Source organism: Cervus canadensis, chromosome 20, assembly GCF_019320065.1.
Source record: "Cervus canadensis isolate Bull #8, Minnesota chromosome 20, ASM1932006v1, whole genome shotgun sequence".
In the NCBI taxonomy this organism is placed as follows: Eukaryota; Metazoa; Chordata; class Mammalia; order Artiodactyla; family Cervidae; genus Cervus; species Cervus canadensis.
Window position 1 is genome coordinate 24,205,138 of NC_057405.1, and position 26,105 is coordinate 24,231,242.

A 26,105-nucleotide genomic window follows, 5' to 3' on the forward strand; every position below is an offset into this window, starting at 1 on the left:
TAATTCCAAATAAAGCTATTGTACCACTTGAAATGACATCAATATTTCTTACTGTTGAAATTAAATTATGGAGAAATGGTACATTAAAAATTGTGTGTGTGTGTACACGCATTATGTGAAATAAGATGGCAAATCAATGTTTTCTAACTCACAAGCAAGCTCTCTTAATCAAATATTTACCTCTTGTATTACTATGCTGCTTTCAAAATAATCAAGTATGCAGGACATCCAGTGACAATATAAATTGTCACTGATTTTAGAATATTTCTTTAAGTTACCAGTTTCCTAGTGCAAAATTTATCTGGTGGCAAATTCTTATGAATATTCACTGTCTCCAGATCTGATGCCATGTTCACTTCACTTGCAAATTTTTCTAAATGAGTAAATAAAGCTTATAAGAGGTAAAAAAGAAAGCAAGTATTAAGCGTTTGCTAGGGTTACCAATGAAATTTTTTTTATATCAACTGATACAGTAATTTCTCATTTTTATGGTACTTGTTACTCATATTTTTATAAAAGTATATTTTAATACTATAAATAATATTATGTTCCCTACAGTAATAAATCATAGGATCAAGCCATTTAAAATGTATTTCCCTTTGTTAGACCCAGAACTTACTTACAAATAAATTATGATAACAAGTAAAATGTACACTCAGAATTACTTATTAGGAATAAGTTGTTACTTATTAGGAAGAGTTTCATTTAATAATCTTATCTAAAAGGAGTATTTCTGCTTCTAAAATCTACCTTTAACAATGATATATACAATCTCTTAAATCAAATGTCATAATTAATTCAGGTTATTAAAAGACAACTAACTTTCAACTAATCCTCATCTCACATATGTTAAGAACTGAAATTATCATTTGGATTTCCATGTTGCTTATTCTAAACCCAGCCAAATTTATGTTTATATTCATTACAAAGACCATCATACTTAATCATCTTATACTCTAGCAGTCATTACATAAAATGAAATCCAGAATAGCCTTCCATAAAAGGAAGTTTTATCTCCTTGTGGCCATGACTGTGTTTTTCTTAAACACTGCTGTGATTCTAGCCATTAGAACGGGTGCACATAAATAAGCACACAATTAATATTTGTTGAATGGATGAGTAGCACTGTGGATGCACATTTTAAAATTTAATTTATATTGTTATTTTATATTCTTATTCAAAAAGACTTTATGTTTATAATAATGTTTAGATTGGAGATTTTACTAATGTTTCTTGTCTGATTTCTAGGATAATAGAAGACATTAGATTTAAACTCCAAATATGTAAGTCATATTAAGGTCTTAAAGATTTAAGCATAATAAAATATTTGAAAGCCTCCATAAATGTCATCTTGGGGTCCAACATTTGTAAGATGACTTATTCATTTTTTTCTGAGTAATGATGTTTATTTTTTCTTTCAAACTGTAATCCTGACAATATCTTGACAATTTACAGATACAGAAAGTAAATCCTATCACTCTTAACTAAAGGTACAATTACTTTACTATATACACACATACTAAAAGATAAATCAGTAAAAACCTGTGTGCTGGCATGACTGGTTGCTCCATATATGAGATACTCCATCTGCTTATCTGCTTAATAAATGTTACCCGTGTGTTGACTGAATTTCTGCTTCACCAGAAGCAAAACAACCAAAACGCCCGTAGCCTTTCATGGCCAGTTGGGAAAAGATATGCACTATGTATAACAACTATCACAAAACAGGAGAACTGGGTGAACTACTAATACACCCCAGAAGGAAAACAAAGCAATGGAAAACACATTGTGGCACTTATGACATCACAGCATGGAGTGGATTCAAAGCACTGATGTTATTTTTAAAAACCTACCTTGATGACTGACCCTAGCCCTTGACAATATTTGGCTTAAAAACACAACATTCATGAAACAGGTAAGAACCAGGTATTCTACCTTAAATCAAGGAATATATCTAAAAGCCTAAACTTCATCATTTACAAAACAAGATGGTGAAGATCAAACCATCAGTCAGAACAACAAAAAAATCAGGTTCCGTGATAGTTTTCAAAATATCTTAAAGCACCTGAGAATCGTAGTCAAGTGTAAACAAAAGCAATAGTTAAACATGTTTCTGGAAAATTGAAACCCTGAAATAAATGCTCATTAAAAGAAAACTCTCCCACTGGACCCAACTTTCTTTGTTTGAACCACGCCCTGTGCATGCTAGTTTCATTTCAGAAAATAGTCTGAGGTGCTTCATCAGAGGTGGACGCGTTCAGTTTTGGAATCTCCACCTCTTGGGCTCTGGCCCCTGAAAGGAAGGCGTAGTAACCACACGGGTCTGGCTACCCTCCACCTGGTGGCCTGCCAGCCTCTGGAAGCCACTTGTCCGGGAGGAGGAAGTACCTGTCATTCTCCGGAGACGCATGCTGGATTTGAATCCTGGGGCTAGGAGGCCGTCTCCTATCTAGGGAGGGGGGCCATCTACCCCTGTTTGCCCAATGAACAAGACAGGAGAAAACAGGACATTTAGTAACTCCTAAAGTAAAAGAATATATGGAACAAAAGGACTGGAAAAGCACCCCAGAAAGGCAAAGTGAAGGCTTTTTGCTCCATAATGTATTCTTCAGTTTTACAAGCCTTGGAAAGATATATGATAATACTGCAAGAAAAGAAAACTGGTAGCCTTATATGTGAATAGAGAAACTTATTTGAGAAGATGTCTGAAATATATTAAGTGTATTTTTTTTTCTTTTCAATGTGCTTGTGTTTCTTTGTATAGCTACAGACACACATCTATATATATATATATGTATGTATATAACTTTACATATATGTATATAAAACTTTACAAGTATGTAAGCTTAAGAATCTAGCAGATATTGAATAAAATAGATTTAAGAAGCTACCAATGCTTACTTGATACAAGGTCTTGAAATTACTGGATTAAAGTGGCAAAGATGAGGTATGTGCATTTGATATAAAACAGAAGAAATAAATGCACTCTCTAGTGTAGAAACAATAACATGAAGAAGTAACTCACAGAAATGCTACTAGTGAAGTCTAAACAAGTTCCCTTGGGGAAAACTGAGGGTTAATAATTGAAATTAAAATATTGTGAACAAAAACCACTGATGTATAGAAGTGGGAAATGCAGATAAATGCCACAGTAAAATTGCATTACCTTTAAAATAGTCCGCTAACCTTAACTTGCAAAAGTATCTATCAGTGAGTTACATAGTTGTTTTCTTATTTCAGCATTTAGAAGAATACTAATTTTTTATGATTAACAATCAAATAAACATTCGAAACTGGGTTCATTTTTTTGTTAAACTATCTTGATGTGCTGTCTGTGTAACTACCAATTACAAACATTTGGGCAAATACTGAAAAGAGGCATGAGGGACTAAAGAGCCCAATTTTGGAAATTTTAATATATTAGATATGCACACTGCAGGCAGGGTAATTTCTCTGCATGCCGGCTTCCTCATATGTATCAAGGGATCACTGAATGTTGTTTAAGACTCATCTCACCATAAGATCTTATAACAATAAAAAGAAGACCAATCCTAATATCTTTTATTTATTTATTTTTTCCTAATATCTTTTAAAAGCCATCTTTCTTTGCTGTTAATAACTTGGCTTCCTGGATTTATCAGACAATCTGCACAAAAGCAGCAGAGGGCTACAGACATGACCAGGGTAGGCTTGGTCAGCAGGCGCTCATCTCAGAACCTCCGGGAAGCCTGTTCATCATCTCACACAGCTTTCAAGGAGGGCTGTGTGCAATTGGTGCAGCAAGTAGAGATACTCAAGAGCAGAATTTGGGCAGAAGACAAAATTGTGTGGCATGTCCTCTGCAATGTGTTATGTGTTTGTGAAATTAAAAATAAATCTGCATTCAAGTGAGTTAATTATTTTAAATGATTTAAATAGCTGGTCAACTCAATTGAAAGGCTTGAAAAAATATCTTTTCACTGCCTTTTGCTCTACAGACACAATAAAGAAAAATATTTCTAAAGTTTTTAAAGAGAATTATAGCTATAGTGTTTTCTACACGAAACTGTACTCAGTCATGAGAAAGCTTAAGGTGTTCTTTGAAAATCCAAATATAGAGTCAATATGATTTTCTTTAAACCTTTTTGAAGGAATAAGCAGTATTCACTTGACAGGATTATGAATAACCTTGCTTCCTGAGGCAAAATTCCAGTCCTTGTGTTTATTTAAATGCAAAAATTAAAGAAAATGCTATAATTATGAAACATGCACAAAAAGCCATGAAGAAGAGATGTACATTTAGAAACAGGGCACAGTGAATGCAAGCTATTAAAGGGAGATTCTGAAGAAACATTTAGCATCATACATTCATATCTGTACACTCAAAGTCCTTCTGAATAGGCTGATATGTAGTCCCAATAAAAAGAAGGTTTGCTTTTCCCTTGCATCTTGGATATGAAAAGAGCAGGATCAACTTATACCTATTTTTTCCCCAAAGGATCAGATAGTACCTAAGTTTTAATAACATACATTTATGAGCATTAAATATACTAATGTTTTATATGTTTTAAAATGTGTGCAACTTCTTTCTCTGTTCCACCTGTCACACAGATGAAGAGGATCAAAGTTAGAATCTTTATTCACTATTACTGAATGAAACGCCTTCCACAACCATTTTCACGCTAGAAGTGAACCCGGCAGGCTATGCTGGAGGCATTCATCGCAAATCTAAACTAAAACAGCTGCTTCTTGATTTCTCTTTCCAAATCATCTTGCCTGCAAATTACATTATTAATGCTTTAATCTCAGATACTTTAAACTCATTAACTCAGGAAGTCTGTTTGCTGAGAGCTCATCCTTTTCACTGGGCTCAAATCAGGGGGGGCAAAGGTCACTCTGATGGCTGTGGGATGAAGGAACAGGTGCAAAGGGGGTCCCTAAATAAGGGGCTACAAAGTTTTGTTTGGCTTTTTTTGGCAGTGACATCAGCTATGCACAGCACAGAATAAGTAATGAATAAATGTCTGCAAATATTTAAGTAGATAATAAAGAGGATAAGATTTGAGGTTTGGGGGTAATCCTGGTAAGAAATAATGAGAAACTAAATTGAGAAGTCAATAGTGGTGAGGAGATACAAGGACTTAGAACTGACTGTCCTCAGTAAGCAATCAAATGGTTCTTACATTGGGGCTTTTCCCCACCATGGATATACCTCAAACCAAATGCACATGTGTTTAAATGTGTAACTAGTATACATGCTTGCATGTGTACTCAGCTTTTAGTGGTGCACAACTCTTGGGCAGAACATGGCCAAGCTGCTTTAGTTACCTGAAAGAGAAAGTATTTGGAAATGCTTCATTCCATAAGCAGCACACATAAAAAGTATCTGTGAAGTTCTGTAATATTAGAAACCAAACCTGACCAGAGGAGAAAACTGATTGTATATATTTTTATGCTCTATCCTCATTATTTATGGAGTTCTTTAAAACATTTCCCCAATACTATTTAAAATTTAACTTAATATAGGTACTTATATTTTGGAATAAGGTTTATCTATTTCAATTCAAGTTAACAGTTGTTAAGTTTTAGGTAGGAACTTCTTTATCTTAGGCCTCGTGTCTTCACGTGGAGGGAAATTCTTTCAGGTCCTGCCTTGGGTGTCTGTCCACCCCAAGGAGGGAGTGGGGGAGACTTTGTGTTAAAGAATCAGGCACAGATTGCTTAGCCCTCTCTGGATTCCTCTTTCCAAATCTGTCTGACTGCAAAACAGCAGACACAAGAGCAAGCAAATCTACACAACAGCCTTCAGACAGACAGCAGAAGCCTCTTGTGGTTCAGCCTCTTTACAGCTTACGGCCTGAAGTCTAGCTCCTGAACTTGTTCACTGTATTTATGGTGATGACTAGATCTCCTACCTTGCAGTTCCTGGGTCTAGTTCACAACTGGACACAGACTTGGGAGCAGAAAATAGAGAGTGTTTTTTTAAGTGCCCTCAAATCCCCAAACTGAGCATTTACTAAGTAAAATAATAATAATAATAATAATGCTATTGCAACAGACAGCAAGGACGAATCAGATATGATCCCTGCCCTCCAGGAGGAAAATCTAGTAAAAGGAAAGAATACACGCCTAAGTGAAATAGACAGTATGTAATACTACGTGAATCCAGAAAAGAGGATCGATAATTCTGCTTGGCAGAGAAAGGGAAGTGGGAGGGGCAGAGAGAGGGAGGTTAGGAGAAGTTTTACAGGAGACATGGTTATTTGACCCCCTTTTTGAAAAATGAGAATAACAACAAAAGGAAAAGAACATTTTAATTTCAATGCAAAGACAATTTCATACAAAAACTAACAGAATGATTAGGAGAGATTATGAGAAATTTAGGGGCAGGAATGACACTGGAAGTGGAGGAGGACTGTAGCATAATCAAAGGGAGGATCTGTTTTGAAGATTCTTGAAGGAGAACTGATAGGATTTACCATTTCATTCAGTGAGACAAAATGAGCAGAAGTATTTCCAGATTATGTGGATGGTTAGATGTCAAATTTGTCAAAGCACAGGGACATGTCAGAAAACAAAGCACTTTGCTGTCAAAGGGTGTGAGGGGAGACAGTGAACTTGATGCCCGCAGGGTCTGTCAATCACTGAGGAACTTAGGCATTTTCAGGGGAAGGTTTGGCCTGACCAGCTACAGTGGACTGTGGTCCTCATAGGTATTAGTGTGGACACTTTTGATAGACTATGCATTTCAGAGATGGGATGGGTGAGCAACAGAGGAAAGCTGAGAGGGAGACAGGGGGAAAAGAAACCTGTAAAGGAGACTGACTTAACATGGAGGCGTTAGGGAATTTGTAGAGGGCGCTTGAGAAAGGAAAGATTCTAGAGGCAGCGGTGACCGTAAAATGTTGTAAAATGCTGCTGGGCCACTAGAGGCCAAGGTAACCCATGGCAGGGTTTTAGCACAGGGGTGGGACTGCAGAACTCTCTGGGAGGCACAAAAAGGAGGTGGCAAGTACAGACTGATGGAGTTTAGTAAGGCTACGGTTTCTGTAAAAGGTCTAAGAAGAAGATAAAGCATCCGAGAAAAGGACTCATTCTCCAGCGGCTCTAAAAATCAGTGTTTCTGGATACGTAAGCGACATGCTGTTTGAAAAACTGGGAAAGGAAAGGCTAGGAGCAGACATGTAACTCACTCCTTTGAGATGAGGGACCAGGGAGAACTGATGACCTCAAGCTGACCTTGACACAGAGGAAGGAATGTACAAGGACCTTGACCGGACCTCCTTGTGAACATGCAGTGGTATTTGCTAGAGAAAAGATGAAAGCCAGCCATTTCCATTAGATGTCTTCAGTTGGACAAAGCCAGTCTTTCTGGTTATCTTCCATTGCAAATGAACCTCAAATTTCTTGACTTACGGGTCATGATTGGATGGGGCTAAGGGTAATATGTGTTTTTTCTAGTTGTGCAATCCACAGAATACATACCAGAGGTGCTCAAACACAGAAATGACCTCCTTCGAAAACAGGGCTTCCATTGGCTTATATGGCAATTTATGTCTTAACCCAGGCCAAACCATTCTCCTAAGGAAGACAAGGTCATTCTGATGGTTTTGGGGTAGTTCAGGAGAAGAACATGCTAATTGTGCCTGCTGCTCCTATATCTTGGAAACATGAGTGACGTGTGGCGGTGGGTGTTGACTCAGCTTTAACAATTTCACACTTGGTACTAACACAGAACTTCCTCTGCTCCCAAGGTTAGTGAGGAAACTTCAGAAAAGCCTCCTAAGTAGGTAGAACACTATAGAAATGGTCATCGAAATGGTTTAGAGTCAGCAAACTGCTTAACCTCAACAGGTGATAAAGCTGTGGAAACATGGTACTGTCTCAAGAAAATGAACTTACGTGTCTAACAACTTTCCTCTAACATTGGGTCTACTATGTACCTGTCAGGCGTTAACCAGCTCTCTGCTCCATCACAAGAGCTACGTAATCTGGAAAACCCTGGAATCCTCCCCAGTGCCTTCAATCCTATCTGTGGATGGACAAGTGCATCTTCCAAAAAGCACAAAGCCCCCGCTGCTGGCCCTGTTCTGTCCTGTCTCGAAGCTGTTCAGGAGTCTGAGCGTGCATGAGCAGCATCTTCCACACCAAAATGCATCTATAATGTCTGCAACCTCCCTGATGAAAACCCTTCTCATTTTGGTTCTTCTTGACAAGAAACTGGCCCCAATAAATTAAAGATCATTAGTAATACCAATTCCTGAATTCTTGCCCCTTTTTCATTTTAAGGGGAAATTTCTTTCTTTTTTTTAAATACATAGAGTGAACATAAGTTTCAAGCATATTTTATTTTCTTCTATCAAAATTAAATATCACAAGTGAGTGCCCTCAGACTTCACTATGACCTGTAAAATAACTGTGGTCGGATTATCTGCCTACAGGTTAGCCTGTTCTAAGGGTATTTCTGAGAGATTAAATTCAGCAGCATATGGGTTTGTGAATTCTATAGCTTCAGCACAACAAGAGAACACATGCTAGACAGGATTCAACAAAAGAATGTCACCGTCCAGTGCAGTGGCCACAGAGCACTGTGAAAAAAGGAAAGCTGAATATCTCACTAGAGGTTTTTAGATTATATGTTAGAATGATAACAGTTCACATACATACTAAAGTATTAAAGTAATTTCACATCTTTAAGATGGCAAGCAGAAAATTTTAAGTGATACTTATAACTCAAATTGTACTTCTATTAGACAGAACTAATACAGATGATATTTAAGATGTTCGGGTGGTGTTCTGCCATCAGCAGGTTCCACTGATTCATTCTACCCTTGATTTAACACCAACTCAAACATATAAAGAAATAACATAAAATATTTTTCTTGCTACTCTTGGAATTGTTTGGGGAAGCGTAATACAAAACAAATGCGAATAGTGAAACAATTTCAGTTGTGCTTTTAATGGAGCCTATAGTCATTTCAACTAAAATGTATAAACGTACTGTTTACTCATGTACAAATTTACTCTTACAAATGTAAAAAAAAAAAAACAAGATGTAAGTTGGATTCCATTGTTTTCTGACATAAATGTTGCCAATACAAAATAATGCAAAATTAAAAAGCAGATTGTTTTGGAATAATCTTATGAAGACACTGAACATGAATGTGTCTACCTGAACCTATTCAATTCTAGAAATAAATGTTTCATAAATAAATAGAATCAGACTATAAAGATTGCTAAAGCAAAGCTTTAAATAGCCTCAAAAGAAGAGGAAAAGTGGGTTACATTAGCACAATGAAACATTTTTTTTCAGGATTTGTGATGAGGTAGTATCTCCCGTGAATGACTTCTAATTGAAGAGAGATAACATTTATAATGAACACTATCAAATATAACCAAGTTTACTGGAATAGAAAATTCCACCAGAAAATTAGCTGCTCACATAGAAGACAGGTTAAAACGTGATCACTGAATACCTTTAAATTAAAATCAGACTTACTAATTGATCAATTAAAAGTGTTAAGCAAAATTATGTATGTGTGTATAGGAGCCTGGTAGGCTACAGTCCATGGGGTCGCAAAGAGTCGGACACGACTGAGCGACTTCACTTTCTTTCTTTCACTTTATTTTTGTAAGCATCAGGAAATCTGTGATAAACATACCACATTTTGTTGTCAAAACATAATTTAATAAAAACAGGATCTATATCAATGAGAAAGTTGATTTAAAAGAGTGAATGTAGATGCACAAAGGAAGTGCTCTATCTGAATAAGATTCTCGTTTTGAGTTTATAGAAGATTGTTGTTGAACCTACAGGAACTATTTATCAGCACATCTACTATGTGATTTTCTGCTTCAGATAACTCCCTGTCCCCATAACCATATCAGCGTACTGAAGGCTCCCTGAGCAGACGTAAAGAAAACCACAGAAAGGCAACAGAAGGGAGAAGCAGCAGCCAGAAGCAGTTACAAATCACATCACGCCATTCGCAACAACACGCACAGAAATATGTGTATGTGTGTCCTGGGCTCCCCCACGTACACATATATCTCTGCAGGGACTTGGACGGGAGGGAGGGGCGAGGCAGACAGGTGGCATGTGAACATGGATGAACAACCTGTGAGGCTCCGAGACGCGAAACACAGTGATGGGGAAAAAAAGTGACCGTACGAAATGATAGGAGATTAAGAAAGTCTTTAACGGTATACCTTTCTCGTTCTGGTGAATGCAAACTAGCATCTGGTCTCAAGCAGTTGGTACTAGCACTCCTCGCCCTGTCAAGGGAGGGCTGCAGGTCACTAGTGCCAGCGCATTGCATCCAGGGTGGAGGAGGAAGACAGAGAAAACAGAAAGAGGAAGACCAGTTAGAGAGGAAACCATCCAATCCTGCCCCTGTACACAAACTGCAGGGTCACTGCGCCGCGTTCACACGGGGTGAGCACCGACAGGATGGCCATGCACCATTTTGTTTAGAAAGTGACACTAAACAAATATTATGCTTGAATTGCTTCGCATAATTTTTAAAAGGGGTCTCAGACTGAAAACAAACAAACAAAAAAAAATAAGACTAAATCACACCTACTCATGAAAAAACTGGATTACAGAAAGCACTGAAACGCAATGCCTAACACTCCGTTACCAAGGACGGATGCCACACCAAAACAAAATGAAGGACAGCAGAGGAGGAAAACCGTACAACTCAGCTACTCTGGATCAAACACTGGACAGGGGAGGTGGGAGGGATGACGTCCAGACGTCCTTACCCAACCAGAATCTCATCAGTAAACCTCAGTGCTCTCGAGTGAAAGCATTCATGGTGAAGGGTTTTGGTTTTGGTACGTGCAGGCAGGATTGAGCTCCACAAAGTAAAATTATCCAAAAATGAAATAAAATAAATTAATTCTCATAATTAAAATCAACAAGTAACACAGCAAAAACAAAAAGAAAAAAGATGACAATGACTAGAAACCTAACATTTGAGTATGTTGATTTCATTTAGAGAAGTACGCTAGCATAAGTTTTATAATTTAAATCATCTTATTTTTATTTGCAATTAATTCTTATTAGTTTTTCTACACTGTTGCGTTTCTGCTGGACAGCAAAGCGAATCAGTTTTATATGTATATTTATTGTATATATATGTATATTCACTCTCTATTAGGTTCTTCTCCCATATAGGTTATTACAGAGTATTGAGTAGAGTTCTCTGTGCTGCAGAGCAGGTCCTTATTAGTTACTACTTTAAATACAGTGGTGTTTATATAGTGTTTTATTTGTCAGTCCCAGTCTCCCAGTTTACCCTCCCCCTACCCTCCCTTAAAGTTATTTTTAGAAGTCATTAGTGTTTCTGAGTATATAATTAATTTTAAGAAGAAATGCTAATGTTTTATTAGAATGTAACACTTGCTATTTTTAGCAGGCTGGGGATTAGGGATTAGTTTGTAACTGAGACTCACTGTTATGACTCTTACCTGTAAATATCCCAGTGAGAACAGTTCTCTAATAAGGGCATCTTAGGCGGTAATGTTTTATAGTGCCTAACAAGATGTCTGGAACGTGGCAATGGAGACACGCAGGAAACAGAAAAATATACATGAAGTGAGTTTTATTAGAATATGAAATAAGTAAGAGGCCTAGAAAGCTAAAAAGACCAATCTTTTGTTTTTCTCAGAAGGACCACCTTGATAATTTGAAGGTAGGAATAGAACTATTAAATATGGAATTACAAACATCTCTGTGCATAATTAAGATACTCTAAATTATAGTTCAAAAGCCTTAATTTGAAAAAGATCTGTGACCTATACTCCATCTAGTAACAGGCATGAAACTTACTATTTAACTCCTGATTTAATATTATACCTACTTGTTTGGAAAAGTGACAACTCATGGTTAAAAGCACTAACCAAATAATTCATGAAACTTGGGAATTAATGTGACTAAAAGCTAATACCCTAATAAGAAGGAAAATGCTAACCAGTATTTCGGGGAAAAGGCTGGCCATGGTACTGACCAGGCAGTAAAGGGGGAAGATGAGCAGATGACTACATGAGGGTGAGTCCTTTCCACTTATCAGCTTTTGGATACAAACCCAGCAACAGCTAACAATCACTGGAAACTGGGTGAGATGGATATTAGCTGCAATCAGAATATTAATTCTGATTTGGCAGAAAAAACGGCAGAAACAAGTGAATTCATCTGAATTCACTTAAAACCTATGAGGGTTTCTGGCTGTCTATAGGACAAATGAGTCCCAGTCAATTAATATTTTGATAATTTAAATTTAATAATATTTCTACAAATTTAACTATCCATTATGAAAATATATTGCCCATTTGGCTTACATTAAAGTTTGATAAATTGATAATGGATTAAACATTTGCTTAGGACATATTAAATATCAAACACCCCCTCCCCCAGTTTATTCATGTTTATACTAATGGTTGAATTGGCAAATCTCTTAAAACGTTTGTTTAAAATGTACTAAAGTATCACCTTCAAGCACCAATTAAGGCCACTTAAACTGAAGCAAATGATTCAGCCTACCTCACAAACAATAGAAACCTCTTCTCAACTCCTAAACCTAAGGCAACTATCTTACGAAACAGGTTGCCATATAACTTTTCTAAGTAATTGGTTCAAAAATGATTTGGGGAGGAGTACACTCTAATTGGGGTCAGAAGAGAATGGAAACAATAAAAAATAGCACACAGTTTACAGAATGAAGGTACAGTTGACTTTGCCATTTACTGACTGTGAACCTGGGTGATTCAAGTCAAATCATCCAGCCTTTTTCTACGTCTGTATCATGGGAGAAATAATCTTTAATGGGGACGCTGTCCATGAGCATTAAATGAAATAATAGGTACAAAGGATCTAGGACACAGTAAGGAAGCCACAGCATTTTCTGTACCACATGACTTTCTCAGGAAATGCTCTATGAAAAGATTATTTGATATGACAATAATAGGAGGGGATGAATTAAACAATATGGGACAGATATCTGTAGCACACAACTTTGGTATGCTTTGCATATAAAATCTAGGCACTGATTTTAATTTGCAAAGTTTTCAAAATATGTTTGACTTGCAAACTCTTAAACAGGTTGAACTCTGTGCAAGACTAACTCCTTGTCAAATTTTTTGGGGAAAAAAAAAAACTAGTTTAGTGGAAAACTTCCAATAGAGCTGATTTTGAATCCTTGCTAAGTTACATATCAAACAAAACTTTCTTAGCCTCTTTCCTCAACTGGGAAATGAAGGCAATAATATTAATGTGATACAACTTTGTCAGGATAATGAGAAAAAATACATTAATTAATTAGCACAGTTCTTTGTAGTCAATGAATGTTATTCTCCTTGTTTACTGAAAAGTAGTAAATCCACAGGTTTTATTCTTAAAACTCATAAATGAATATGACAGGCTGTATCTTGATGATATAATTTAACAAAATGATGAAACTACTAGTTATTTTATCATGCATATTATGGTATTTTACCTTGAGAAATGAAATATAAGGGAAAGAAAAACAATATATTTACTAATTCTATATATATTATTGGTGTAAGAGTGTTAAAAATACCCACACTTTGGTGCCTAATAAACATGAAGGCTGTTCTTTGCTTTTGTTTTATGGTTGGAGTCATGTCAACAGGAATACGAGAAAACTTTCTGAATCGGTAAAGAAATCATTCCTATTAACCTGTTTGTCAGGACAGCTAATAGTAAGGCTGGAAACTTCAGCATTATAAAGAATCTCAGTTGATTTTTATAACAGTTATGATTTTACATGATTTCTCCAGTTTGGAAGCAGAACTGACATTCCTCACTTTTCCCTGCGGCACTTCACACGAAGCCATCTTTATTTCGAGGCAAGTTTTACACGTGTACAACCTTAGGGCTTATGTGTGTTAAGCACGTAGTTGTGGTAAGCACGTGTGCTTACCGTGGCCATGGGAGTGACCATGTTCACCACCTCAGCAGAAGCCCATGTCTTCAAAGACACAATAAATCTGCGTGGGCACTGGCAGGATTTCCAGGTACAGCTCTTTCATTCTCTTTCCTACTTACTCTTTACTGGCCACAATATTTGAAAGAGTTTGTCTGTGTGTCGGTTTGTTGGCTTTACTGAATTATTACTTGTTGCCCTTTCATTAACTCCATACTGACAATAAATATGCACAGATTAGCTTGTAAGTAATCTGTAAGACGATTTATCTGGGATATGAGATCTAAGAGATGTAACACGATGAAAATAAAGCACTAGGTTCCAATTTAGAGGACAGTATTATGCCCCCTTTCGTTCTCATCTTTAAAAAGCCTTCTACTCTTATGTGCTTCATGAGAACGTTTGTGGTGGAGCACTTCTGAACCGGTGGGGGCATGAAGGATTGGAGGGTTTGGAAGTTTACATGTCAAATATCCTCACTCTTTATCAAGACAGGAACTGAAGCTCAGCTATTAAAAATGAAAACAGTCAAGATTTTATTAAAATCAAACAAAGAAAACAACAATAGAATATGAAACAGACAAAAATTTTATAAAGAAAAAGGCTAAAACAAAGCAAACTTATAATGATGCGAACAGTAACACTGCCACGCACAGAAGATCAGACTTTTGTGACTTGATGGGTGTATGTGGCAGGCCTGGGGACCCCTCACAGCGAGGTGATAGAATTTTAATTGCAGAAATCGGTTCCTTGGTTTGGGGAATGTGTCAACAGTTCTGCAGAGAGGCTCATTAACCTCTGGATTTTGAACATACAGACAGAAAAGCAGTCTGCCTGGATCAGAATTCAAATATATTGGAACCTTTTCCACAACTTCCATATGAGACAAAACCAATTTTGAATACTGGGTAAATTAACTGCACGTATTTGTAATCATACCGCTGAGGGGAGATGCAAGCAGAGTAGAGTGGGGAGTCATCGCACACAGCCGCTGCACCAAACCCCTGCGTTTACCTGGTGGTGTGCAGGCATTCTGCGCTCCGTCCTCGTTTTGCTCTGGGAAGCATGAGAAGCTCGCTGCACAGACAGGATGGGTGGTGAGTGAAACAGATAGGTCATGAGGCGTTAGATGACATGGTTTGTGCCAATGGTATGCCGATGACAACAGGAAAAGGGAAGAAACCAGATTGTCTGCACTAGCATATTTGCTTCAGAGTTCAAACAAAAATAAACATGACAGTAGTTTTAAAAATTTAAACAATAAAGTGCAAACATGATGGTCAAAGTCCTAGCTGTTGCTGATTTGCTACTCTATTTCAAAATGATTTCATAAGAGTATCAGGAAAAAACTTAAACGGATCCCTTCCCATGTAAGACACAGAAATCTATTTCCAATTCTCGACATTTGGTTATTTTAATAAGCTTTTAAAAGCCCTATAAATCTGGCTTTTCCGCTTCTAATGGGAACCCTAGATCCTTTCATTTCTTTTTAGCAACTCAAAGCGTGGTGGTTTTCTCGGCTTTTACAGCCACTAAAATGCAACATCTCACTTTCTGTGTCTCATTTTTCAGACTAGGAACATACTTGATTAGGACTGTTTATCTTAAAGTTGATACTTTTCCTACACTCAAATTAATTTCACTCTTGAATGCCCTGGTCTGGAAGTCCTTTTTTATCCCCTCCATCACATAAGTTCATGGTGGCCCTGGTGATTGTCAACAAAGGGACCCTCAACTGACCTCAGTCCACCCTGAGTAGCCGAGAACCCTACTCTGGAGAGCAGTGTTAAGTCCCAGAAAGTTCCATCACCCCATCCTGAAGGTCTTGGCCCCACTCCCTCTATGGCAAGGTGACAATCACAGAGCTAAAAGGCTATCTGCGAGTTCTGTGTCCTTGATTACACAGCAAAAAATTAGCCACCGAGTACCACTCTCCCTTCGTACACCTCCCTAAAAACCTCTCCACTTCAAAAAGCCAGAAGACACTCTCCAACCAGCTGGGGATTCTAACCACTAAGTCAGACCCTGAGCTTATGGTCAAGCACATCCTATATGAAGAGGGTGGGCCAGAGGAGCAGGTCTGTAGAAATGCAGAACAATGGAACCAGAATGCTAATTTTCAGTAACTGTAAGTAACAGGAAGTACCTTGTTCATAAAGAAATGCAGAACTAAGTTTACATACACATCCATAGAAGAAAGAGTCCATTTCAACATTTTGTACTTTATAGACATTTTAGGTTACTACATTTTATGAAAAGTAGGTGTACTAAAAAAATATCACTATTGAAGTTCTCACAGATACTGTGAAAGTAACAGTCTTTCAGATGAGCTGTCCTTTTTTATTACAGAAAAAACATAATTTCACAATTATACAAATAATATTCCTAAGACTGCAATACACAAAAAACAAAATATTTAAAAGTAGCTTATATAGTCTCCTTTCTGTAACTTAGGTTAAGAAAGTCAACAACAAACTGTATATTTAAAACTGGCTAAACATAAATTCTGATTTTGTAAAATAGTGCATATTTTATGACAATACACTATTAGTCAAATATTTCCTAGAGATACACTTCTATTAGAATATCTCAAAAGTCATTCCTTGGGAGAAGTTCAGTTTTGAAAGATGGAATTCTTTCACTGTCTCTTGTGCTCTGCTAAGATATCTATCATATATGAAAACACGGCAAAGAAACTGTATCATGTTGAGATCATAATGTGAAAAAATACCTGTCTTGTTCTGATAAACACTGACTATCCACATCTCTGATTCTCTGATCAATTGGGCTTCGGGAGGCATCACGGTGTCTGGTTGGAGAACGTGATCTTCTTGTTGGATGAATTTCATCTAAACTCCTAAAATGATTACAAAGATTTACATGTATCAAAATGTAACATTTGTCCCAAGCAGTCTGAGAGATTGACAGGAAAGAACTGACAGTAATTGGCAAACAACTGACAAGGCTTGTAAACCTCTGGCCATATCCCCAAATGCCTATTTTAAAGGTATTTATTGTCTGTTGGTGATGGACAGGGAGGCCTGGCGTGCTGAATTCATGGGGTCGCAAAGAGTCGGACACGACTGAGCGACTGAACTGAACTGAACTGGTTGGCTGTTGTTGCTTTGCCTATGCTATATTTTCCCAATCTCCTTTTGAACTACTATCAACAAAGGACCACAGTTTTCATCTGCATACTTAAATAAAATTTCAGAACTGCATTTCAGGGTTAGGTAAAATACAGAAGGACATTCCTTATGGTTTATATGCTTTTCCAAACATTTACAGTGCTTCAAAGAGACAGCACCAAATTTCTTAAAAATATATTCTGACTTTTAACCTTATTTTCTCTACCACTTCTCTGCCCAAGCTAATTTATTATCCTACAGTTTCTCCCAACAGGAAAAAAACAAACAAACAAACAGACTAGCAAAGAGAATACAATACAGTTATTCAAAAACCATGCTTGTGACATTAACTTCTTCCACGCCCTGGGAGATGTCTTGAGATTGGAGAACAGAATGTTGCCCAGGTTGGGTCATGAATAAGACAGCATTTTGCCTACAAAGGGTTCTTGAAAAATAACTGATTGACCAAACCATTCTTTCATTTCCCTTTGAGTCCCCTAGCAGTTTGCATGTTATTATAATAAAAATGTGCTGTCAGGGCTTCCCAGGTGGTTCAGTGGTAAAGAATCTGCCTGCCAATGTAGGACGTGCAGGAGATGTGGGTTCAAATCCCTGGGTCAGGAAGATCCCTGCAGGAGGAAACGGCAATTCACTCCCATCTTCTTGCCTGGGAAATCCCATGGGCAAAGGAGCCTGGCGGACGACAGTCCATGGGGCCTCAACAAGTCGGCCAGGACTGAGGACGCAGGCACATAACATAAAAAAAGTCCCGTCAAGGATGCAAGGCCCTTCGCAAAGCCTACCTCTGTAATGGCACATTTGGTAAACGTGACCGTGGCCTCCCCTGATCATCGCCGCGATGAGGAGACACCGACCGTGAGCGGTGATGAGTTGTTCTCTGCTGCTCTGGCACGGTTAATGTTGAAGGTTTGCTTTCTCGAGCGCTAGACCTATAACCTACTGGTGAAAGTACACACGAAGAACAAGTCAATATTCTTCCATAATGTCAATGCTAATGTGGCGACGCCAAATTATACCCAAAGCAGCCACTGACCTATGGAGATAAGCGCCATGCAATCAGTCTTATCAGGCTTCTCTTCAAAACCGCTAAGTACACGCGTGGAGTGTAAAATACGCATGCATGAGGACCGAGTAGAGTCTGGCTCAACTCAAAGGTTACCATGGAGACACTGACATGAATATGACAGATGATGCCTCAAAAATCATGATGAGTTGGGATACTGGCTTAAAGAAGGAATTAGTGATTTTTTTTCAGCAATACAAATCAAGGACTTGACAGTGAACTGTTATTCATATACAAGTCAATGCTAAGAAATTTGGTGCCTTTTTAGATTGTCTTTTTTGATTTTTTTCTTCCAAATGACAATATATGTTATTTGGGTTTCAGATGGCTTTGATAATAAGAAAATAAAATCAATATCATACCAATTTTAATTATCAAAGAAGAGTAGCAGGTCTTCACTATTACAAATACTGATTGTGAATTTTGTGAACCACAGATAATACTGTAATTTTCAAATGAAAATATGGTATGGGTGGGAATGACTATGGAAATAATGCAGAACAAATTAAACCTCCTAAAGAAATAATAATCAAATCTACCCCAGACATATGAAACTATTCCACAAATGTGCTATTAAACTAAAATAATTAGGTTAATAGTTAGTTCAAATTAAAAATAAATTTTAACGGTCATGTTCCCGTGAAACAAAAAGGTTTTTATGATCTCTGATTTAGTTAAAGATTAAACAGCAATCTCAACTACACGGTAACAGTTTAAGTATTTTTCACAAGGGTCATTGTTACTACTGTTGCAAGAAAAACAAAAAATTATGTGGCCAAAGGAAAAATAACTATATTTACAACTACATAAAATGTACACAAACTATGGAAACATTAAATTTAACTGGGCAGCCTGACCAATGTTCATCTATTTACTTGATAACTCCCACATCATTTTTAAAGGCTATGTGACATCATTTTTAAAGGGAGACTAAAATTCCCCAACAGTTTATCTGTTGTGATTATATAATGTTTTGACCTCGTTTAGCACATAAGGAAGGTGTTGAAACATTTCATAAAGGCTGATATGACAATACTGGCACCAAAGAAGTTCAGCCATTTTGTCACTCTCTAAAAACACCTAGCAGCTGGTGCTACAAGATGCACTTGAAAGGAAAAAAAAAAAAACGAAATAACTTCCAAGCAAGTCTTCCATTCCAAGGAGAATGTTTGTTTACATTAAAAAGTTCAGAAGCACTATAATGTGAAAACAACAGTAAACCTGGTAGCTTTTGGTGTTCTTATTTTGGAGATGGGGAATGGTTGGAATGTTTGAAATGTAAACAGTAGTGGTATAAAATCATTTTCATTTAGTATTCATGCAAAAAAGTAATAATTACATAGTGGTACAGTGGTAAAGAACCACCTGTCAATGCAGGAGACTCAGGTTTGATCCCTGAGTCGGGAAGATCCCCTGGAGAAGGAAACATTAACCCACTCCAGTATTCTTGCCTGGAGAATCCCATGGATATAGGAGCCTGGCAGGCTATATAGTCCATGGGGTCACAAAAGAGTTGGACATGACTTAGTGACTAAGCAACCACAAAAACATCAGTAAACAACCACATAATTATAAACATAAGTGCTATTAATTTATAATTTCATATACTTTCATTTTATAACAAAAACAATAGCTATTCATATATTATTTTTAATTTCATGTAGAGTTTCCTTGTTCAGGAAATTGTAATATTAAGCCTAGAAAGAGATCAACTAAATACACATGTAATATTTATTATATTAGCCCTTCATTTGCTATCCTGCCTTCATCATAAAAGTATGAAGTTTTAGGTGAATAAAATAAGAGAATGACCCACAGAAGTAAATTCTATTTAGATAAGTTGGAAGTCACAGCATTAAGGTAATTAGCAGGCAAAATTTTTGTTCGAAAGATTTGATAACAAGACCCCATTCCTCTAAGAATCATCTGAGTTCTATTAAATATGCCAAGGGGTACCATTTACAACTACCTTCCCCCTTTCAATTTCATAAAAAATATTCTATTGAATTCTGTGTGGAAGTTTCCATGTAGAGTGTGTCTAATTACACTGATCCTTTTAGAAACCAACATACTCAGAAAGCAAAACATGAACTGTAATCCACAATTATCCACTATTATTTAAAACTCCCTGATGGTCTGATATCAAGCAGTAATCTAAGTATACAGATATGCACAGAACCAGATTTATTGTTGTTAAGGATATCTGCCACTTCATACAGTGATCAAAGACTGTATTTTCTCTGAATTACAGGAAGCAAATTAAGCCTAATTTTAGGGAATTCTCCATAATATTCTCCCAGTTTTAATGACGTCGTAAAAAAAATCTCTAAATTGTAAACTCAGTCACTAGTGTGGCATCTGTCTACAGCCATTTACCAAAATCACTGCCTTCAAATTAGGTGCAACCCTGTCTGAGGAATTATGTAAATTAAGGGGGCAGATGTCAATATCGTCCTAAGAAAATGTTCTTAATAACCTAACAAGTTCTCTTTTTCTTATTTGAATATCTCCCTACTTTTCATTAGCAAATAAAAGGAACAGGGTTACTGCCAAGAAAATAAGTCTTTACTAATTGGTTTTACTCACTTTCTGACTAGAGTCAAGTGAGAAACAGACTTGAATTGCAAAGTATCACAAAGATTTTACTAATTTACACAGTGACAAAAGACACTGACTTAAAACAAATAGTAAACTTTTCTAAAGCATTTCCTTTTTGTAAAACATACGTACACATTCTAGGTATAATCATTCTACGTATAATCAGCACATCACAAAAGCACTGAAGTTAAGCCATGCCACATGCAATTTAAACCCTGCCATGCACATTTCTCGGTATATTCCATGGACGGCTACATTATTTCCAGAAACACAGGAAGGAAAGTCACAGAGATACAATATTAAATATAGGAGAATGGGATTTTTATTTAAAAATTAACTATCTCTTTTCAGAATTCATATTTTCACTTCTGCTCAGAACATTTTGCATTGACCGTTTTGAACCTCACGAGCCATGCTTCTAAAGGAGAACCTATCTAATTTAATTTAAGGGGGGATGTTAACGAATAGTTACTAGTCCATTTCACACTTTCTTAATAATCTGGAACACAAGTCACCATGGAATAGTATCATTCAGACTTCTCTGTGCTGTAGATCTGCGGCGTGGGGCCCAGGGAAGTCGGGAAGCCCGCAGGACAGCAAGCACAGAAGCGCCGGACCCCGCCACGCCCCCCACGCACCTGGAGGGACCACTCCGATCGCATCATCAACCTCATAGTCTGACATGTCACTGTCACTGATTCGCTGGGACCCTGTGCGACAGGAAGGCAAACAGACACCTCTGCGTCGGCTCGGGTCAGGAAATGTGGAGGACACGGTCACAGATTTCTCTTTAAAGGCTAGTTACATTGCTACTGAACACTTTATTTTTAGTGAATGAAGTATATTGACTTCAATATCTCAGGGTGCAAAAAAAGTGATTTTCTTGTACATATATATTCTGCGAAGTTCATGTGCAGTTGGTTCTCAAATACTTATTCTCCAAGGATACCATGTTCTCAGTATCCTTATAATCACTGAAGACACACAGAAGAGAGAAGATTTCACAGAACGGTATTTTGACTTTTCAAATTATTCTTTAATTAAGGTCTATAGCAAAGTGTATACTGTTTTCTACCCACTTATACACCGTCCTGCACAGTGCTGGCAGGATGGGGCTGAGTGGAAAGGTTCAGAGAGACTTTTCTTGGCTGGGGACTCTATGGAACTTATGTTATTGAAAGGGTATCAGGTCCCTTTATAAATGTTTATGTTTAGCCTTCAAAATTAGCCATTATACTGCATTAAAGATTTAATTTGAGGAAATAAGTCATCAGAGAAGCACTAACATGACATGTTTAATTATATGAACATTTGAACAATTATTTGAACATTGATTCCAGGTTACCAAAATGAGGCTTCTAAGTTTCATTTGTCCAATAAGAGATTTAGTCATAATTCAAAAATTAATAAATAAGTGCAGAAAAAGTACATTTTTTTCCCTCCAATCATCAGATGAGTAAAAGCAAACAGATATTGCAATGCTTTTGAGAAAATATCTCTTACAAATAATACTAAACTATCCAGGAATTATATGGTTATTAAGATATTCTACACAGCAGCCCATCAATTAAGGCAATAACTGCCCCCTCGGTCAGCCAATGAACAACTCCATCAGCACAAAGGATTGTAATTCACAGGTTCTAAACTTTCACCTCTGGAATGACTCCACTATATTGTATGTATTACTTTCTTTGGGAAAATGGAGAAACGGTCTTGCCAGGCCTCTTTATGTAGATGACTAATTTTTCAATAATCTCTAATGAACATTTGAAAAAATACCCTGAACGTCAATATGGAATTCAGACCTAACAACACAATTGCTCCCGGCAACTGAGAAGAGCGTCAACCTACTTTGCAGCTTCTTGCTGGCGCTTTCGCCGTGGGTGTGTCGCCGCGGCATGAAAGGCGATGGCTGAGGCAGAGGTAGTGAAGATTCGTCATGAGTCTGAAGTTTATACCAATGTGGCTCGTCATCTAGAAGCGCTGTTTCCAACTCTATGAGGATCTGAAAGGACAGTCCTCAGGTCAGATCAAGGCCTTTCGCAAAGCAGAAGGAAGCTGCCACTATAATGCCCGCTGCAGAAGCTGCACGAAGCATCTCACTCGGGTCTTGACCACATACTCACCTCTCCAAGGAACTCACTCTCCTCCTCCTGCACCCTGGGCTGGTCCCACACGGTTATTTCCAACATCCGTTCTCTAAAATCTCTACGATGCACGTGCGAATAGACAAAAGTCTGATTCCACTTTGGTTCTAGGACTTTCTTTACCGTTTTGGTTCTCCTTTTACTTTTATCACTGAAAAGTAAATATGCTTTGTCAATGAAAAAGCAAACGGGATGTTCTGAGAGAACAGCATTGAAACAAGTATACTATCGAGGGTGAAACAGACCACCAGCCCAGGTTGGATGCATGAGACAAGTGCTCGGGGCTGGTGCACTGGGATGACCCAGAGGGATGGGATGGAGAGGGAGGCGGGAGGGGGGATCGGGATGGGGAACACATGTAAATCCATGGCTGATTCACGTCAATGTATGGCAAAAACCACTACAATACTGTAAAGTAATTAGCCTCCAACTAATAAAAATAAATGGAAAAAAAAAAAAGAAAAAGCAAACATAAGTATATGCTGCCACCTACTGTAACTACATGCAATACTGATCTTGGAATATTTTTACCGTCTGTAATTTATACCTTTTATATAACAGTCTGAAAAGACAGTTGAGTTTAATAAAATTCTAGTTTTAACTATGATATAAGCAGTTGTTACTATTACAGACATGCACACATAAGGGTACATGCTAAATGATGTAGCTGTCAAAGACTAATAGATGTAGAAACAAGGTAATGAAAAAATTTTAAATTGGCAAGTTATTTTAAAGAAATATAAGGCTTGTGGGAATTTTTTAGGGACAATATATAGCTTATTCCCCCACAGAGAAGTACCTATTATATTTTAAAATTATATCAAGGTGTACACATATGTGCAAACTCATCAAAATATATATATAATTAAGTATGTGGAAATTTTGGTATATCAATTACACCTCAATAAAACTTTAAAAACTAAATGAAACTATATCCCAGGAGAAGAAATTCTACTTTTTCTATAAAGATGTTTGCATATTTAAAAAAATTTTACTTCATACCTTCTATCTGGAAGAAAATACATTTTTACATAGGGATTCCTGGGACGCCCATCTACTCTAGGGGGTAGGTCTGTAGCTTGCAGAACATTGACAATCAGTTGGTGGCCCACCTTGTCATACCACAGCTTCACCTAAGCACAAGGGGCAGAGAAATTAGCATTTATAAAAATCACGAGGTATTAAATTTTCACAAAAAGTACTAAAATTATTTTTGAAGGACATTTCAAGTTGCAAAATACAACTGAATCATAGATATTTTTCAGCAAAGAATACCGACGTGAAAGCATAACCACTTTAGAACTTGACTTTCCTCTTCACGCATTTTAAACATGACTTAAAACAGGCAGGCCTGCCAGCGTTGCTATATACTCTCTTATACCGTGTGATGAAATAAAAATAATGGTAAAAATTTCAGAAAAAAAAATAAGGGGAGAAGGGAATATTGAAATAATTATTCTTGTCTTTAAATGCTGAATGCAGCTGTTCGGTGATTCCAAGTATCGTAACGATTACAGCATGGCTAGAGGCATTCTGCAGCGCCACTTGGAGCTGAAACAAAATATTCAATGCTAGAAACAATATACTGAAGTAACCTGGAAGAGGTCAGGAAACACATTTACTGTAGACCTCTTTACACCAGGTACTGCTGCGTTCCTCATTTAATTTTCAACTAACCTATTACAGGTTAATTTTCATGAGAGGAGAAAAGCAAAAAGGAAGGTATCCTGCATATATGATGCCTTCAAACCAAATGAAGACCAATCGATAATTCTATTAACTAAGATTCATGATAGCGTGAATAAAGAAAACCAGGAAAAGAGCACACACTGGAATATTACTGGCAAACTGTTGACCCAGTCAGGGCAGTATTTGTACTGGCAGGAGACAATGTTAACTTTATTTATTTATTTTTTTTAATTTAGAAGTTAGCTTTGGGTTTATGGTTAAATAATAACTATCAGGATAAGTTGTTTAATAGTTATTTATTGAAATACATTTAATAGTCACTGTAACAAAATAAGCTAATTTAACTATAGAACAGTGTGAAGCAGGATTTTCTATTAGCTATTAACACAAACATCCTGTAATAGCCACAGCTTCTTGACCTCAGCTTTTCCCAGATCACATATAAGACAAGAGTGAAGAAAACTAGCTTTTTCACACTAAGATCAGTAATGGAGAGTTTCATCAAATGTCTTAAGAAAGTTAAAAAATATTTTAAATTTAAGTTTCCCAAGATCCAGGAAAATGAGGCTGTTAAGTAAACAGAACACGGCTTTCTGCGTTTATTGTGTCTAACCAACTACTTACCTTAGAAAACTTTCATACAGCACACACAAAAATAATTGATAGCTTATTTTCTTAAGTTATCACTTAATGTTCAGCACATCTGGCATATTGTAGGCACTCCACAGATACGTTCAGATAAATACGTGAGTAAAGGAACAATCTAATAAGTGAATGAAAAATTGATGAAGTAAATGATGCTGTGAAATGAGTCTGACTATATTACAGGCCTTAAGAAAAGCCACACATTTTAAAGACAGAAGCAGAGCAGGGATCTGACACTAATGGTCAGCAACATGCACTGCAAATACATACAGAAAGTTGTCCTGGTAATACTTGTGGGGCATCTTTGAGAGCTCCAGGGCTTGTGGGAGAAATTACAGAAATGGAAGGCCTTTCCATCTTCTGAGACTCAAAGGAACTAGAACCTAAAATGAGGGGGAAAATTAAGTACTTTTTAATAATATAATTATAACCCGTATGTGAAGAATATATATTTTTCATGAAATGTTAAGTGCATATGTTATTGGTATACAATCATAATTCAGTGTCACCCATAAGAGTAGAAATCACTTTCAGTGGGGAGGTCGTAGAAAGTTATTGTCATGTCTTCTTGGATTGTCTATTTTAAGGGAATTTAACGTGATATAAACAAATACTGAATGTGTTTGCTTCACTCTCTTAGCATTGACTTTCTAAGTTTCTACAGGGTATTGTCCAATGTAAGTTCTTGTACAGCCTTACCCAGAGTTAAAGGCTTCATGCTTTAATGATAAGGAAGATGGTACCCATTATGTTAATGATCTTAGGATCATCTATGATGAATTGCCCTCACTGAAATTAAAATGAATGCACGTATCATATAATTTATGAGCTGCATCTAAGCTGAGATAGAATTCATCAGTCTTTTAAGATAAGATTTCCACCTCTTTCA

General features: G+C 37.0%; 1 protein-coding gene across 49 annotated transcripts in view; it reads right to left on the minus strand.

Moving 5' to 3' along the window:
• Positions 1 to 26,105, minus strand: part of RIMS1 (regulating synaptic membrane exocytosis 1) — a 582,755-nt gene that overhangs the window by 144,320 nt on the left and 412,330 nt on the right. For 15 of the 49 annotated variants that reach the window (XM_043439251.1, XM_043439239.1, XM_043439237.1 and 12 more), the window contains 9 exons: positions 25,487 to 25,599; positions 23,885 to 24,015; positions 22,862 to 23,033; positions 22,587 to 22,740; positions 21,374 to 21,445; positions 17,857 to 18,010; positions 16,657 to 16,782; positions 14,940 to 15,002; positions 10,189 to 10,278 (listed from right to left, as the gene is read on the minus strand). In XM_043439251.1, the coding sequence (XP_043295186.1) occupies positions 10,189 to 10,278; positions 14,940 to 15,002; positions 16,657 to 16,782; positions 17,857 to 18,010; positions 21,374 to 21,445; positions 22,587 to 22,740; positions 22,862 to 23,033; positions 23,885 to 24,015; positions 25,487 to 25,599 (1,075 nt within the window). Of the gene's footprint in view, positions 1 to 2,388; positions 2,473 to 10,188; positions 10,279 to 10,743; positions 10,837 to 11,451; positions 11,530 to 14,939; positions 15,003 to 16,656; positions 16,783 to 17,856; positions 18,014 to 21,373; positions 21,446 to 22,586; positions 22,741 to 22,861; positions 23,034 to 23,884; positions 24,016 to 25,486; positions 25,600 to 26,105 lie in introns of all 49 variants that reach the window. The other 34 variants (XM_043439250.1, XM_043439236.1, XM_043439248.1 and 31 more) reach the window with 6 other exon arrangements.